This window comes from Leuresthes tenuis, unplaced genomic scaffold (genome assembly GCF_036924035.1).
Source record: "Leuresthes tenuis unplaced genomic scaffold, fLeuTen1.0.hap1 SCAF_24, whole genome shotgun sequence".
Lineage (NCBI taxonomy): Eukaryota > Metazoa > Chordata > Actinopteri > Atheriniformes > Atherinopsidae > Leuresthes > Leuresthes tenuis.
In genome coordinates this window covers 9,550,319-9,566,699 of record NW_027325378.1, presented here as the reverse complement: position 1 = coordinate 9,566,699, position 16,381 = coordinate 9,550,319, and the positions used below count along the sequence as shown (strand labels likewise).

Genomic DNA, 16,381 nt, shown 5'->3' with positions numbered 1-16,381 from the left:
GATAAAGAGCAATTTATGTGATCCCGCTGTGAGAGTGATTCACTCTGCTGACACTTTGATTTAAAGCCTCCCTCTCGTGTCTTTTCAGCGGTGCCTTCTCTCATTTTGTGTGTTACTCAAATGGCTGTTTTTTTTTTTTTTTTATTGATCTGTGAATCATGAGCCTTTTTTTTTTTTTTACACTTGCAGAAGGTCAGAACAATGAATCAGACCTCGCCTGCGTTTTCTGGCTCTCAAAGCAGCAGTCACATCTGACAAGCTGAATTCAAAATCGCAGCCAGTGAGCGGTTCAGTCCCAGAAAGAAACACGGTGTGACAAGACACAACAATGAGCCTGACGCAAATAAACCACCTGACGTCACTGAAACCTAATCTACTAGAGTGGAGGCAACGTCGTCCTCACTCATCACCTTGTCCTTGTTTTTCGTCACTGCATATGAACGCAGGATATTTGCACCCTCCTCTTTTAATTTTTCTCACCTTGGGAGAGGTGATCTTGACGTAGACAATGATGGGAGCGAGGGAAGTCTTCCCCAGCTGTGACGGGTGGTTGATGGTGTCAGCGTCCAGAACCACCAGCTGTAACGTTCGGGCCAGCTCGAAAATCCGCTCGATCTCACTCTGGACTTCAGCTAAAGGGAGAAGCAGAGGTTCTGATTTTTAAAAAAGAAATCTTTCAGAGCACCTTCTGCAAAATCTTTGTCATGATTTATAGTTTTCCAGTGGAGAGGTTTTGTGTCAACAGTTCATTTAAGCTTGGGTTTCACATTTTATACACAGACTTGATCTTCATCTTGTTTATTCTTCTACATGTATTTTTTTCTTACATATTTGCTATGCTGTCATATAGAAAAAAAAGGTTAACAGAAAGATATACTTTAGTGTTACACGGCCTGAGCTTGCTAACTAATACACTTGGACCAAGCTTCCATTCAGAAAAAATATATACCAGACAAAGGAGACAGGCGGGAAAACAACATGGACACTTATTTAAAGGAAAGCCTTTACAGGTCATTTGTTGTCATCCACAACTCTAAAATGTAGTGGAGACTGATTAAAAGTCCACGCACGAGAAGCATCAACACAGCTGACCTAAAACTCAACTCAACTCAAACTTCATTGATAGAGCACATTTAAAACTTGGTTGACCCAAGTGCTGCACAGATTAAAAGCAGCAAGGATGATAAAAGTGACCCATATAATGCCACAAATAACAAGAAAATAAGATAGATACTAAAATACATAGAAACAATGCAATAAAATAGAATAAATTAAAATTAAATACATTTGTTTGCCAGGTATCCACTTAAACTTGATTAAAAGTTTTTCTGGGAGAAAAAGTACAAGATAAAAGTATGAACAGATACACGTGCACCTCTGCAGAAACCATGAATTCAGCATTACTTGTTTTGATCCTCTAAAATCTGTGTTTCACCATCAAAAAATACAAGCTAAATCATTTAACATTTATTGATGTGTGACGAAAACCTAATTTCCTATCGTAAAAATCAACTCAATGTGCTCAATCCTCTAACTCACAAAATGTCATTCACTGTCATCATAATCCAGCTGTGCTGACATAATAAACATCTTTAACCGCTGTTTTCAAAGCTTCCAAATGTTATATTAATCTAATTAGTGTTTTATTCTTACAAATAATAACCACAGTTAGATACACACTTAAAATAATTTCTCGACTGTCATGTTCTTTATATAAAAATAATGGACTTAAAATGATCTCATGGCTTCCACAACCAGGTTCAACGACTCAGGTTTAACAATCCATCCAAAAGTTATTGAGATACCCCCCCGTGGTGCCGGCTAGGTAGAAAAAATTTCATCAAATATTTATTCTAATTACACAGAGAAACAAGCACCTTCAGGTTTTTTTCTTGAAATTCATCATTGATTCAGTGCTAGACCTCCATCTTCCTGCACCACGGAGGCTGAAATATTTAAAAGACATCATGATATAAGGCTTTCTGTAGACACTAATAGCTCTGAAGGGAGCTTCGAGCCATGTGACGTTACCTACTGACTGCTAAAACACACAACCCACTCTTTGACAGATTCGACTGCAAAAGCCAAGTCCAACAAATAGAAGGAAATCACAACAACGCTTCGTGACGACCAGTCATGGAAAAGTCTGAAGTGACAAAACATTCGAGTCTTACAGCTCAGTCAAAGCTGAATTTTCTACAGAAAATAGGCCAGTGAGGTAAAACAATTTCACTAGTTTCCAGTGCTGAATTTAGCTGATATAATTCATTTTCCCTGAAAGTAAATTAGCTGCGATCCTAAATCGCTTTTTATGAAATGAACTTCATAAAAAGAATTGGATTTAAACAGGAAACAAATGGATGGCAAAGATTACACGACATCTTGCTGAGGGATAGAAGTCTGATGAAGTGAAATAACTAAGCCGGCTGCGTGTGGGAATCCCTAAATACGAGAAGCTTTGGGTCAGACACAGAGAGAGTAAATCTGTCTCACTCTTCGGTCCATCATTAGAAAATGGGGCTTTAAAAAAAAGGAAGTAGAAAAAGGTCAAAACATCAAGTTATAAGGGTGTTAGCTCAATGATAAATATTTAAATACGAAACGTGTTTTGCTTCCTTTAAACACATCTGCAGGGATTTGTAACTCAGCTGTGGCTGCTGACTGATGCTTCTGCTGATATATAGCACAGATTATCCTCATCACCTCTGTTTGACTCAGGAATCTCTTTCATTGCAATCACATCTAAACTCCCATCAACCTCAGTCAAATCCGAGCGGTTCTTGATCTTGTTATCGTGCGTTTATGCTTCTATGCTGCTATCTTTCATTCCCAACAAAAGAGGCCAGACAAGGCCAGTCAGAGCCTTCGGGAGTTATCGTTGCTGTTGTCAAGAGTTTCTTTAATTGTTTCCTTCCTTCCCCACGTAAACCGGTCTCCTTGAAAACATTATGAATCAAAACACCAGATGTTTCCAGAGGTTTCGGAGTTTCCGAACCAACTTACCCAGGTTTGAGCGTGTGTTGGAGCGTTCGATGATGGCGTGCTTGCTGGGATTGTTCAGGACTGAGCGCTTGGCGAGAGAGATGTCAGCCGTGACACGAGTGATTGATATTCTGACACAAGAAAAGAGAGAATTAATTAGCTTATGACCTAAAATGGACTTGAAATGTACAAATAAATGCATAATCTGGTCGTGGTTTCTCTGTTGCTTGAGCCAATATGTTTTTGAAAAACCACTGCAGGTCTTGACATTTCAAAAAGTCAGCAACTCACACCAAAACAAATTAGATGGCTAAAAAGAATGACTGTTCAGAGGAAAAATGTGGATGTGATGTGTTGGTGGAACTTTTATGCAAAGATTTTGAAACTTTACTCCAATATTTTGCTTTTCAGCAATGAAATAAGTACGTTGATGGAAAACGAGTCGTATGCACATCCTTAAACAAAGGCAGATATGCCACGATGTCTGAGGATACTCAGAGAAAGTGAGTTATTGAAATATTATGAATTATTCACGAATGCCTTGAGAAAAAGTGAAAGAAACTGACACCAAATTAAAGACAACAACTACAAAGAACAATGGCAGCCATTGGTTTTATTTTTCTAATCAAAGAAATACTATTCTCTGCAGCTTCTGATAGTCTAAGTGGATCTTGGTGTTGTGTAACTTCATGGCATCAACTTTGAATAAGGAGAATCCGGCTCTGCTCCAGGGCCCACTATAGCCTATTAAGGACATGTAGAAGGCCTATTTAAAGCAGCAGCACACATCTCCAGGCCAAACAAACTTGTTACACACTCCCTCTGCTAACCTCAGGGGACAGATAAATACCAGCCGATGGATGTGGAGAGAGGAAGAATGAGGAAGGAAGCGGGATGAGATGAGGCCTGTGTTTTAAAAGGTCACTTGGAACTTACCTTCCTTCAAATCTGTGTTTCAAAAAGTCAAAGAGGGCCTTTTGCATCATATCTGTGACCTGCGGACAGAAGATTCAGGAGACAAGACAAATAAAGACCACGATTTTTTTACAATGAGGAACCAAGTCACGGTTGTGTTTGAAACGTCAACTCGTCGACGCACCTCGTAGCCCTTCAGTGACGGTCCAACCAGAACCACGGGCCGCATGGAAGGCACAACGTCGTATGGAGGAATGTGTTCCGTCTTCGGAGGAGACAGGAAGCAGAAAAACAGTTACACATTCATGGAGACAAAGTTAACACCGTCACAAATCACACGAAGGGTTGGAGCAACAGGGAAGTAGACAATCTAAAAGCGCTGACATTTTTGAACCATGAAACGAGATGTCTGAGCGGTCCCGACTCAACAGCTTTGATGTATAATAAGATTTGCTCTACAAATTTTGATGGTATTTTTTATGTTTATTGATGTGAAATTTCAAAGGTGCTACAGTAAACAATAATATTTCAGGACATTACATCTCGTCTCATGGCTTTTGGAAACCCAAAAGAAAACAAAACAAGAACCCAAATTACGGGAAAGGTTAGTCGGAAAGGGGGGAGCAGGACAGCAGGTCAACAGAGGCTAGGACCGGAAAACGTTGGGCCATGGTTGAACAAACATGCTCGCTGCTGTCAGGACAAAGTGGGACCTCAGTTTGTGGAGCAGCCTCAGTTGACATCAACATTTCGACCTATTGCAGACGCCTGACCGATATCAACGCAGACACTAACTAAATTTAGTGGAGCGGCTCAGTCCATTAAGTGATTATTGCACATAACATGGTTATTTTCTAAATGTCAGACAGATGATAATTCTTTTAAGCCTCGCCCTTTAAAAAAACATGTGTTTGAAAACAATAGAAAGAAACAGGACAAAAAAATTCTTGATGTTAAATAAAGGGATTGAAATCATGAAACTGTTAACCGCGTTGGGATGTCCAAAGCAAAAGGTAAAAGTTCGGATATCTTTTCACTGCAGAAAGTTTGTCCTGCCACAGTGACTCATGTTACAGCATAAAGCCGGTCCCAATCGTTTTTTTTCCGCATTAAGGTTTACAGATTTTAAATTCAGGGAAGAGTAAATATTGTCTTTAACATGTTCCAGAGCCAAAATGAGAGCATTTTCTGGCTTTTTTTGTTGTGGCCTGTGAAAACAAACTGAATACCTGTGAAGTCTGAAGCATTTTCATGTGATATTTAAAGTCCACCTGAAATTTGTTTTCATGTTATCTGGATTGAAAGTTTCTCTGAGTCCATCTTAAATCTCTGTATAGAGTACATTTACTTATAAATTTCAGAAAATCTGTTCACAAACTAATTATGATTCAATATGCAACTTAACTAAATATATAATATCTTATTTTTACAGCAATTCAATTCTGTGAAGGTACAGGTTCAGACACGAGCAGCATCCTGTGAGGAACGCTCTCCTCTTATCAGCACCTGCCAGGGTTTGCTAGCTCTGGTTTAGTTTATCAAATTTGGTAAAAAAAAAAAAAGAAAAAAAGAAGATATTGAGATTGGAAATGGACCCCGTTGAGAGAAAGTTAATAAAGCTGCAAATAGCAACATAAGCAATATAGATCTGTCGGTCTGGGCTGGATTACTGTCAGTGTCCTGCATGTAGCAAACAAATTCTTTTATTCTGAGTAGATGCATTTATGCGTGACTTTTATAAGTTACAAAACCAAGAAAGATAAGCTCTGGATCACTTGTGCAGGGATGATGTGTCAGATCTGCTCTTAACAACCAGGTGTTGGGCAGAAATCTCATACCTTTAAAAGCCAGCGTTTTGGCTCATAAAACACATTCAGCTGTTCTTTCTGTGAAGTGATAGACAGCGGGTTTTAAACGCCGCAAAAATAATCCTGACAAACGTTAAAGTTTCTTTTTCAATGTGCAGGTGACAGATATGTTGTACTGTTTTATCATGATAAGGAGAAATGGACAGATTTTAGAGGGCAGCAGTCTTAGCGTGCATCAAAACACGACGCTCAAGGTGTTAGCACCCAGGGACCCGGCATAAAAAGGGCACCTTCTGTGCCAGTTGGATCCTTACAAAGTGGCACATAAACACACCAAATTACTCATATTTCAATGCAAAGTGACATAAATTGCAGCTGCTGGATTTTCTAGTAAATATTTTGTGCTTTAATCTTGAAAAACAAATGCTCAATCGAAGCCTTGTAGTTTCAGAATAACTGAAATGATTTTATTTTTTCAATGTTTGGCCAAACTGAATTCAAAATATTCAAACTGGGTCCTGAGGTGCAGAATATACACTATATTTTATACACTACAATTTCTCAGTAGTAGCTTCAGACGGAATACTTTCTATTTGTAACTTTTATGAACGAGAGCACTTTTGTTTGAATCTGACTGGGAATGAACTTGTTGCTGCCGCTTGTCCCAGGCATCTGACGAGGCGCGTTTAAAAGCACACACGACAATGTCATCCCATTGGAGGAGCATTTAAATTATTCATTTTTTAAAACAAAAACAGCGTGCGATCTAACTTGAAGCACCAAGGAGGGAGACGGCTGTGAAGCAGAGAGCAGGTCTGGAGGGACTTTGGATTATATCATCCACCACAATGCTATTTTCTTAGTCACTCCTTATCTACCCTGACGCTCGAGCTGCTCACTCAATTTGTGTTTCAGGGGATTTATTTTGACTCACTTCTTGCAGTCTATTACCAGCTCTTACTCACTTCTCCGCTCCTCTTTCTGCCTAACGTTTGCTGTCGTCATTGAGCTTCCCCAGGGATGTTGTGGGAACTGAAGCTCACTGCTGCCGAGTAACATGAGGGTATTAATGAACAATGTGGTCCTGCCCAAATACTTTTGCTAGCCACAGTTAACCCTTGGATTACACTGTAAATAAGCTAAACAAGCCTTAATATCAAACTGTGTTTGCCTGAAAGATTTCTGTGTAAGTTTGTTAATTTTTTGTCATTAAAAAAAAACCACTTTGAATGTTGTTGTGCTGATTTATATGATAGCAACACATATAAATACAATATATTGTAATAGAAAGTACTTATATCAGCTGTTAATGATAAACATTTGAGTAGTTTACGGTCATGTATGAAGAGTTAAAAGAAAAGTTTGATATGATGTGAAAAAGACTTAATTTTTGCTGAGGTTTAGGTAAGAAGTTTGACTCTTCAACTCTACACGTCTGTCTTCTAAATAAGGAGTTGGAGCCAGCAGCTTTAACGCTTATTAATGAACATATATCTTCTTTGATTTAGCCATAAAAAAAGCTCAAGGGCAAAATGATGAGGCTTTAATTTGCCAAGCAATTTCTTGGCTGTTAGGAGAGTTTTGTGCTGGATAGGCCATTACCCCATTTGCAGCTTTTGTTCAAAGCTTCTTATTGTAGCTTTATATTCAGTCATGTGAAATAGAAAATAACTGCTTTCCATCTTCAGATTTTACACATCAAGCCATATTAATAAATCATCTGCTCCTTATCAGGTCTTAAAAATGAGGTTAACATAACTTCAGATGAGAAACAGCACATGACATATTACACTTTGTCATAGTCCTTTCATAAAAAATACAGAAGCAGTGTGTGAAAATCTGAGTGCAGTCTTACTGTATCTTTAGTGTCGTTCAGTTGCTGCTAATTAAATGCACTTGTTTAACTGGTCATCAGTAAGTGTGAGCACCTCTAAAGTTTTGTCAGTTTGCTGGTCTGGAGCATTCAGGTGTGTGTTAGACTCTACAGGCCAGTCAAAGTCCAGACCTCAACCTGATTGAAATGCTGCTGTTGGACCGTGAGAGAGCTGTGTGTAAACAAATGTCCGAAAAACTCAATGAATGAACCAATATCATAAAGAAGATGATGTGAGAGACTGGTTATGCCACACAGAAAACAGTTACTTCAACTGACTGCTGGTAAAGACGACTCTACAAGCTTCTGAATCATGGGGTGTACTGCTTCTGCATTTTGGATATGTTGTGTTTTTGAGTTAAATTTGCCTAATAATAAAGACTGGTAAGGACCAGATGGTTTTTTAAAACTTTGTAATGATTCATTAAATGTTATAATTAAATGAGGGTGTTTTTACTTCCACACGACTCTTAATCAAACATTGCCATTCTTACCCTGCTCTGAGCAATAAAGCAAATATGAATGCATACAGGCTTGATAAAAGAAAAAAAAGAGCTGCTCACACTGAGGTCTCACTAAGTCCAAACTCACAAGACAACAGAGACAACACCAAAGTTTGCAGGAATAATGAAGAGGGTGTGAGGTCAGTAAAAGGGTGGGATCTCTTGTTTAGGAAATGTAGAGTTTGTAAAGCTTAGATCAAGGAGGTCTGGCCCAGGCCCTTCTGTGCTGCGCCACTTACCGACTTCTGCTTCTGCTTAGCTGTGGTGAGACGGAAGAGGAAAGAGAGAGAGGTTAAGAAGAGACATGCATGCTAATAGCGGCGTGCACGCCAAAAGACAAGGACAATGGTGTTGACAAACAGGACGGGCGCTGAGTGAGGCCGAGCGGCCACAGGCATTTAAGTCCGAGCCGTGCCAGCTGACAGAGGAGAAGAGAGGATGGGTTGGTCAAGGATTTACCTTCTTAAAGAAGGGCATTCGTTTCTCTTTTGCTAGGGGTGATATGACAGTGTTTGGACTGGCTTTAGGGGAGCGCAGGTTGACTGGAAGCTCATTGTCCTCGGGGTCTAAGCCTGTGGCATCTATGTCAATGGCTACCCACACAGACAGACAAGAGCATCATCACACGCAGGTGAACACAGGTGACCACAGGTAACGGGGTACATTTCACATCAATAATTCCACAGAACGTAGATAACACACACAGAGAAAAATGAAACATGTAAAGGTACATTTATGGCAAGATTAATCTCTGCTTAACTGAAAATTGGAAGAATGTAGTAAAGCTACATGTTGGTTAAAAGTTGAATGTTGGCTTAAAGGACTAAAGACGTAAATAAGTGTGAAGTTAAACGCTTTAGAATTTGCCTCTGATGCTACTTACCAGACGAAGGAGGAGTAGATTTCCGTGAGTTAGGAACAACTTCACCCAAACTAGATGATGAGTTGGCTCCCAGTTTACTGGAACAAGAGAGGGTTTTTTGGCATGTGAGATCAACAAACCAAACCAAACAAGTCTAAAACAAGTTGAAATAATCTAAAAGCCAAGGTGAAGGATTTTGGTGCAGACAACAAAGCTTCCTACCTGGAGTGGAACTTGCCCTGTTTGGCTCTCTGCTCCTGGAGGATGCGAGTGTTTTCAAGCTTCACTGGACTGGGGATGAAGCCGATTTCACAGCCTTCTTTCACCAGGCGTCCTATCCACCAGTCATTGTTGAATTTCTACACAAAATAATACAAGACAGTTATCAGGAGCATCTTCCTTATGAGGATCACTTGAATATGAACACTAAAAGGGAAGTCAGTCACTTACCTCTTTGACGTGGAGGAAGTCTTTAGCCTCAAAGGAGATTGCCATGCCTGGTACGGGGACATCATCATCATGGTTCGGGCTGTAGTTGACATTTGTGCGAACAGCAAATGCAACTGGTTTGGTCTAGCAGAAGGCAGAAAAACAGGAGGAGAAATGAAAATGTCACACAGTGCAGAAGATTTAAATGATTCTAAAAGGAACAAAAAAACAGCAGAAGGTATACAGCTTCAGAACGAGAGGGGAGACATTACTAAATGTTTAAAGTTAGATCATTTGGTTTATCACAGGTGGGCTGTGATTCTTGTCTTTGTCAGAGATGTGAAAATAACTTTGGGTGTCAGATATATGCAGGATCTGACTCATGCAGACCTGTTCTTCCTTCCACAAATGCTGCATCTCTATAACACATGAAAGCATTTACCGGTTTCATTTCAGGTGCAACATGTCAGCATCTTTAGAGGTCACTGCTTCAATTCCTTGAGTAAAACAAGACTCTTGTCTTGCACTTATTTATAAGCAGCACAAGCAGCACTCGTGTAAATAGTTCATAAATCAGTCCAACAATCTTTACGATGGCAGAATCAATACTGACCTTCCTGTCCATAACTGCCACCCTTCCTCTTTAGGACAAACAGTTATTGAGATAAAGCAAAAACTGAAAGAAATATATCTCAGCAGGGTGTGATATAGCTATCTTCCACTATTAACTATTCACACACTGTGTCAAACCCTGATATTTCTACACCCAGCAGAAACAGAGTCCATCTCCTCTGCCTACACTGGCAGTCAATTTCTATAAAACAATCTATAAAAATCAATCTGTAAAATCTATAAAACATTATAAGGGTTACATCACGAATAAATGGGACGGGGCAATAAGTAAACTAGCTTCTGCAGTAGATCCAGTAAAGACACAGATCCTTTTAAGAATTACATAAAATGCTTTTGGACATAATCTTGGAGCCAGTCTGGCGGTAGTGGCTGCAACATTTGGCAGTTTGGTCATACCCTCAACATTTGCAGATTACATTTGCTCTGCCTTTGACAGAGTGACAAGCCTGACAGAAGTCAACCGAACAGCCAAAATGAATGCACAAGGATATGGCTTACACTCATCTCTCCCTCGTAAACTCAAATGATAAATATTTACCTGCAGATAAAAGAGAGTAAAAAAGAGAGAAACGGTGGGTATTTGGTTAGAACCCAAAATGAATCCTGTAGATCAGAGCTTTGATCCTTATGATGCAGTCGGACTTTTACAGAGTCTGAGAAATGCTTTCAAAGTGCACTCAAATCTGGCCTGCTGTTGTGGTTTCATCATAGAAGGAACACAATCTGATTTTATTTTAGCAACCCAAATATAAAAAGAACCAACAGGGTGAGGTAATGCCCTCAACAGTTTCAGGTCTGCATGATAAATGTAAGAAGAAAAGTAGAAACCCTTAATTTGTGCTGATTTAGAACAGAAACAAGTTCTTAATGTGCTATTTAAAGCAGAATTAAATATTTTTTTCAGCAATGTTACTATCACTTGTAAAGTTGCTTTGCTGGAAGTCTTGACCTACACGTTATCATTAGCACAATGTACACAATCTGAGGAAGAAAAACAATGTGGTTATTGATTTATTTGTAGTGTTTTTGGCTATATCAGCAAAGTTCATTAGGGAGGGTGTAATGATTACCTGAAAAAACATCAGAACCTGATTTTAATTAAAAAGATATAATCACATCAGTACAATCCCCGGGGTGAATAAAACCATAAACCGGTCAGTGACCCAATTCTGTGGTTAAAATCCAGCTGATTCAAGTTTTCCTGCGGATGTTACACGGAGACAAAGTGAGATTTCTGCATCAACAACAGTACCTTTGTTACTTGTGTGGTAAACTAAAATAAAACTAAAATAGAACATATCTGACAGCTGCTAACCAGTTCTGAGGCGGTTTACAATGCATCATCAAATCTAATATCTGGAAACAATTTCGATTTTGTAAGGTGGGAAAGGTGGGCAAAAGTCTGTAGAGCATGAACGGGTGGTTGCATGACAGATTTCAACACTCACACACGTCCTGATGAATCCCTGAATGCTAACACAGCTAAAACAAGCAAAAAAAAACATGGATTAAGAGCTGCTGAGCTGCAACACAACTTAGACACAGCTTGGCGAGGTCAAAGGTCATCACAGCACCAACTGCCAGATTTACTGCTAAACAATTACGACCTTAGAGTCTGGTTGAGTGTGACTGCTTCAGTGACACGATACTTTACACACATTAAAGCCATGGTAAAAGATACCTGCTCGGACAGTATTTCACAGACAAGCGAGTGCAATACCAGTATGTCAAAGTACAAAACAAAGTCAGACAAGAACTGCTGTGCTGTGAAGTATCAAAAAGTTATCGGACCATGTCAAATCAAAATGAATCATACTGTTTATCTACATAAATACAAACCAACTCTTCTTTTAACTCAATTTGAGTCTCCGCTAACACTTAAGATCCATACTACTCCACTATGTCTACCTGTGCGCTACTGACTTGGTTTGGCCAGCGAGTTTACAGAGTGTTAACCAAAGAGATGGCTGTGCCATCAAAACAGTGAGCAAAAAGAACGATCAGGTTAGTGACGGGATGATGGATAAAGTATTTTGGAGTATTTTGGAAACAAAAAACAAAGCTAAGGGAAAGTCGAAGCTGGACTTGCAGAGAACCAGATGAACAAATACATGACTTCAAATTACTTTAACAGACAACAATACTTAAATTGTGTCTTCTGTCGCCAAAGGATGAAATTACATTTAAGGATGCATTCTTTCAAACAGGTAGTAATGCTCATTGAAGCTCAGTGCTGCAGGAGTAATTCCCATCAGTAAGGGTTTTACAGACGGCCGGTGATGCCTTTCTGAAATACAACAGGTGTGAAATGGTGATGAGCGACAATGAGGGATTGTGGAAATAATGCATGAAAGCAAACCTTGTTGAATACTCAGTAGAATGATGGTGATGTATGTGTGGGACATCTCCACTGAGGAGAGCAACCATGCCAGTGTGTGTTGTGCTGGGACCCATAGAGGACAGAGAGTCCTTGGGGTTTGCAAACACAAAGTCACATGACTGCGCAAAGGTATGCGGCCCATTATACATTTATACACTTGTGCACTTTCTGACTTATCTCACAGGCGGCTACCTCTTTCCTCCCTTCCTGCAGCCCTGCTTGCCTTTATCCATCATAGCTGCCTGTCAGCTGAGGCTTTCTATAACCTTAATGACGTTTCACAGCCCCGAAGGCAATCTCCCACACATACATGTCTTGGCATGCCACCTTACATCACTGGTGAATGAAAGATCTGCACATAATGGCACCTTTACGCCTCTGTACAGTGCCTCTTCATCTCCAGGTTGAGCCCGTGCTGCTTCTTATGTAACACAGGCCTTCATTATGGAAGCCGTATTGACTGCAGTGAGTGAGGGAGAAGGATAGGCAGGGAGTTACAGACCGAGGACAGAGGGTAGCAAAGGAGAAGAGCAAGCAGTAAAAACAAGAGAAGACGGGAAGTGAGAGACGGAGGAGGCAGACTGAGAATGAGATACATAATAACTGACTAAAGAGGGACCCTGTCTGTAACTGTGAACCCTATAAGGCAGCACCATGGACCGTAGCCAATTAACAACCAACGATACTTGTAACAATATCACATCACACATGTGCATATTTCATTAGATATTACCTCTCAGTCCCCTCTGCTTTTACAGTGACTGAGTGAACACCTGCCCTTGCTGCTGCTGATTTGCCACGTAACATGTCACAGCCTTTCCATTAGCAGCACACACTCTGGGCCTCATGCTATAAATCAAGATTCCCACATTGTTTCCCCTTGAAGTCTATAGATCGATTTGAAATGAATTCCTCTCAGCCCCCCGCGCACTGGCCTTAGGCTGTACTGAGAGCCTGCAAACTTTACTATTATATGGTATCATAAAAACTTTTATTAATTTATAATGGGAGGATTTTTCTATAATTAACCAAGGTTGCTTGCACATATTGACTCAGCCACTGCGGCTGCCAGTTATTTACTCTATTTTCCCTGTGCAATATAGCTGGAGCAAGATTTTGTTTTGTTAGCAAACATCAGATCTTATCAACATCATTTGTGCTCTGATGTGTCCACTAATTCAAAAAGTCAAAATACATTCTGCATCCTTTGCTGATGTTTTGCTAAACCTTTTTAACCTTTTAATGGGCTGCTCTATCATTTAGTAGAGCACATTTTTATGTGTCTTTAGTGTATCTGTTTGGGTATGAAAAGCTCAACGTGAGTTAATGTTTTTCTTAGAAGTGACATGTCAACCACTGACCCAGCTCATCATATTTACCCAATGGAAATAAGAAAAATGCAGAAAGAAACGTTAGAATGACGATAATGCTGAACAGGATCAAGAAAAAACTGAGGAACTAAGATACTTTACCTAAGATACTTACTGAAGGTAGTTGAAATGTATGTTGCAGTGAAGCCAAATGTGAGATTTCAAATCACAAGAAGAAACACGTTTCTTCTTTGGTAAGAAGCTTCAGGCACAACACTTTTTTTTAAACTTCCCTTTTGGCTCAGTTTTGGTCTTCATCAGTTTTGGCGTTTATTTACCAACTTATATGGGAAATATCTGATTCTTTAGCTGCTGAATACTCCTCTTTTGTTCACCAGCTCCTTTGTTCATCAGTCTCTGGCTTTGTTTTCCTGCCATTTGACGTTGAGCAGGTCTTGAACAGTGGGCTTTGAAAAGCTGCCTGCAGCGACTGACAACACCATGAAAACTGAAACAATGCATTCACTTAATGATGTGCAAATGCTTGACAGATTTTAGTAGAACTCTCTGACAAAAGGATCGTCTCTGGTCCTGAAAGTATACACGTAACCTGTCCAGCAGATGTCATTTTTGTAATATTGCTGTGCATTATATTTTCAAGTACTAATTTCTAACATTAACAATGAACTATTACATATCACGAGTTTCTAAGCCATATAAAGACAGCCCATATGGTGTTTGTGTGTTTTGTACTCAACTCCTTCCAGAAATATCAAACAACTGTTTTTACTGGCTGACTGGTACCACTCTTGGTGATTGATTAAACAGATTTTGATACTTGAAATCAAGTGAGTGCCCACTTCACTCTAACTGGAGACAGACAGACGATCCTTTGCATATTTGTATATGTTAATGTATATAAATAAGTGTGAAAAAATAGATTTCAGAGGTACTGTACCTCTTTGGAGTACTTGTTTGGCAGTGATCTAAGGGAAGTGACTGTGACTTACTGCCCATAAAGGCTCACAGTCAGAGAGTCTGCACTTCCTCTGACCCCAGCCTGCACTCTTTCTGGTGGCCAGACCACTGAGAGGCTATTTTTTACTAGTCATCTGTCATGTAAAATGCCAGCAGGGGTAATCTATGCCAGGTTATCTATAAAGTAAACTTATCTTTTTAATTAGTGTGCTGGAGAGGGTGACTCTGGAAAATAACAACATATATCTGCTGGAATGATCTGTCTTCGCCGGCTATGAGCTGCTCTGAGACATAGCACAGGAGGAAAATGTCTGCTCGAATGGATGGACAGCTAAAGGCTTCAAGCTCACGGCTAATGAGCAAACTAGCTGTTATAGACACTAAACACCCAATGAAAGACAATAAGCCCATGTTCAGCCACCTGCTTCAACTAACATGAAAAATGGAACACAATGAGCTATCCAATGAGCTGTAAAACAGGAAGAGAACAGAATGCACACTGAAGATAGCAAAATGATTTCACAGATCAAAGGCATAAATCTTAACATTGCCAGCGATTTAACTGATACTGTGGAAGCGAGCCCTGATTGCAATTCCTGTCGCGCAAAGCCAACCCTGCTCTGTCATGTGTGTGTGTTTGTTTATGTGCTGCTAATTGTGGCCAAGAGCAGAACAGGCGAGGGTTGGCTCCGATAAACAGTGACGCTGAGCCCTCCGAGGCCCCTAACCTCTCACATCGGTGGCCTCCACCAGCCCTCCTTCATGTGAGAAACTAGCTGAAATCAGCCCTAATATCCTGCTTCTCTCATAGACTTGGAGTGAGTCCAGCAGCACTTTCTGTAAGTCTATGAAAGGATTACCAAACCACCCTCTGACTTCTAATTATCAAGTAAAAGTCCTAAATTCTGAGAGATGAAGTTATAGTTCTCTCAGTGAAGTTACAACAACTTTACACAGAAACTTGGACACACTGGTCTTGTCTGTGTTTCTACCACATAAAGTCCTGCCCCCACACTGAACTTTGAATGATGACTGAGTTGCTTGCCATCATGAAAGTAGGAAAAAGATAGAGGAAAAAAGAACTAAAAAGGAAGCAGACTCTGCTTTTCAACAATAAACAGACCAGTGTAAAGTTTACGTTACAATTTGAGTGATGCCTGCCAACACTTATTCAAGCAAAATAAACCAGTTTTTGTCTGTGCAAAGTCACATTTCTATTTCTGTACTTGCGGGGACATTTGCTAGTGCCTCTAGTCCTTATCCTAAGCACTACATATATAACTTTCCCCAAGCCCCTGTTGAAAATAAAAGGGCAAGCACTCATTTAAACATTGTTCTGTACCATTACACGAGGTCAACAACTCCACAGGGTACCTATCCAGCCCAGAGGGTGGAACAGAGCAAAGTGACCATAGTATGGCTGAGTTTAGGATACAAACCTTGGCCTTGTCAAGCTGTGCCTGAGCCTGTCGCTCTGCCTCTCTGCGCACTGCCTCCTTATCCTCCTCAAGGGACACATCGGAGTCTGATGGACGGCTGGTGTAGGAGTCGGCCGAACCCTGTGGAGACACAGACGGTAACATCTCAGTGCTAGACCACAAGCAGAGGGTCTCGCAGCATCTTGAAGTCACTTGAGAAAACTTAATTAGCTTTTCATTGCCCTCACGCTTCAAAGAAATGTTGAACATCCTGGGTTGTGCAACTAACA

The 16,381-nt window shown here is 40.2% G+C and overlaps 1 protein-coding gene across 7 annotated transcripts in view; it reads right to left on the bottom strand.

Annotated features, from left to right (window-relative positions):
* cacnb2a (calcium channel, voltage-dependent, beta 2a) overlaps nt 1–16,381 on the bottom strand; it is a 64,716-nt gene that overhangs the window by 7,627 nt on the left and 40,708 nt on the right. For 5 of the 7 annotated variants that reach the window (XM_072378238.1, XM_072378241.1, XM_072378243.1 and 2 more), the window contains 9 exons: nt 16,113–16,232; nt 9,394–9,516; nt 9,166–9,302; nt 8,965–9,041; nt 8,541–8,674; nt 4,082–4,162; nt 3,919–3,977; nt 3,004–3,113; nt 481–632 (listed from right to left, as the gene is read on the bottom strand). In XM_072378238.1, the coding sequence (XP_072234339.1) occupies nt 481–632; nt 3,004–3,113; nt 3,919–3,977; nt 4,082–4,162; nt 8,541–8,674; nt 8,965–9,041; nt 9,166–9,302; nt 9,394–9,516; nt 16,113–16,232 (993 nt within the window). Of the gene's footprint in view, nt 1–480; nt 633–3,003; nt 3,114–3,918; nt 3,978–4,081; nt 4,163–8,320; nt 8,341–8,540; nt 8,675–8,964; nt 9,042–9,165; nt 9,303–9,393; nt 9,517–16,112; nt 16,233–16,381 lie in introns of all 7 variants that reach the window. The other 2 variants (XM_072378240.1, XM_072378244.1) reach the window with 1 other exon arrangement.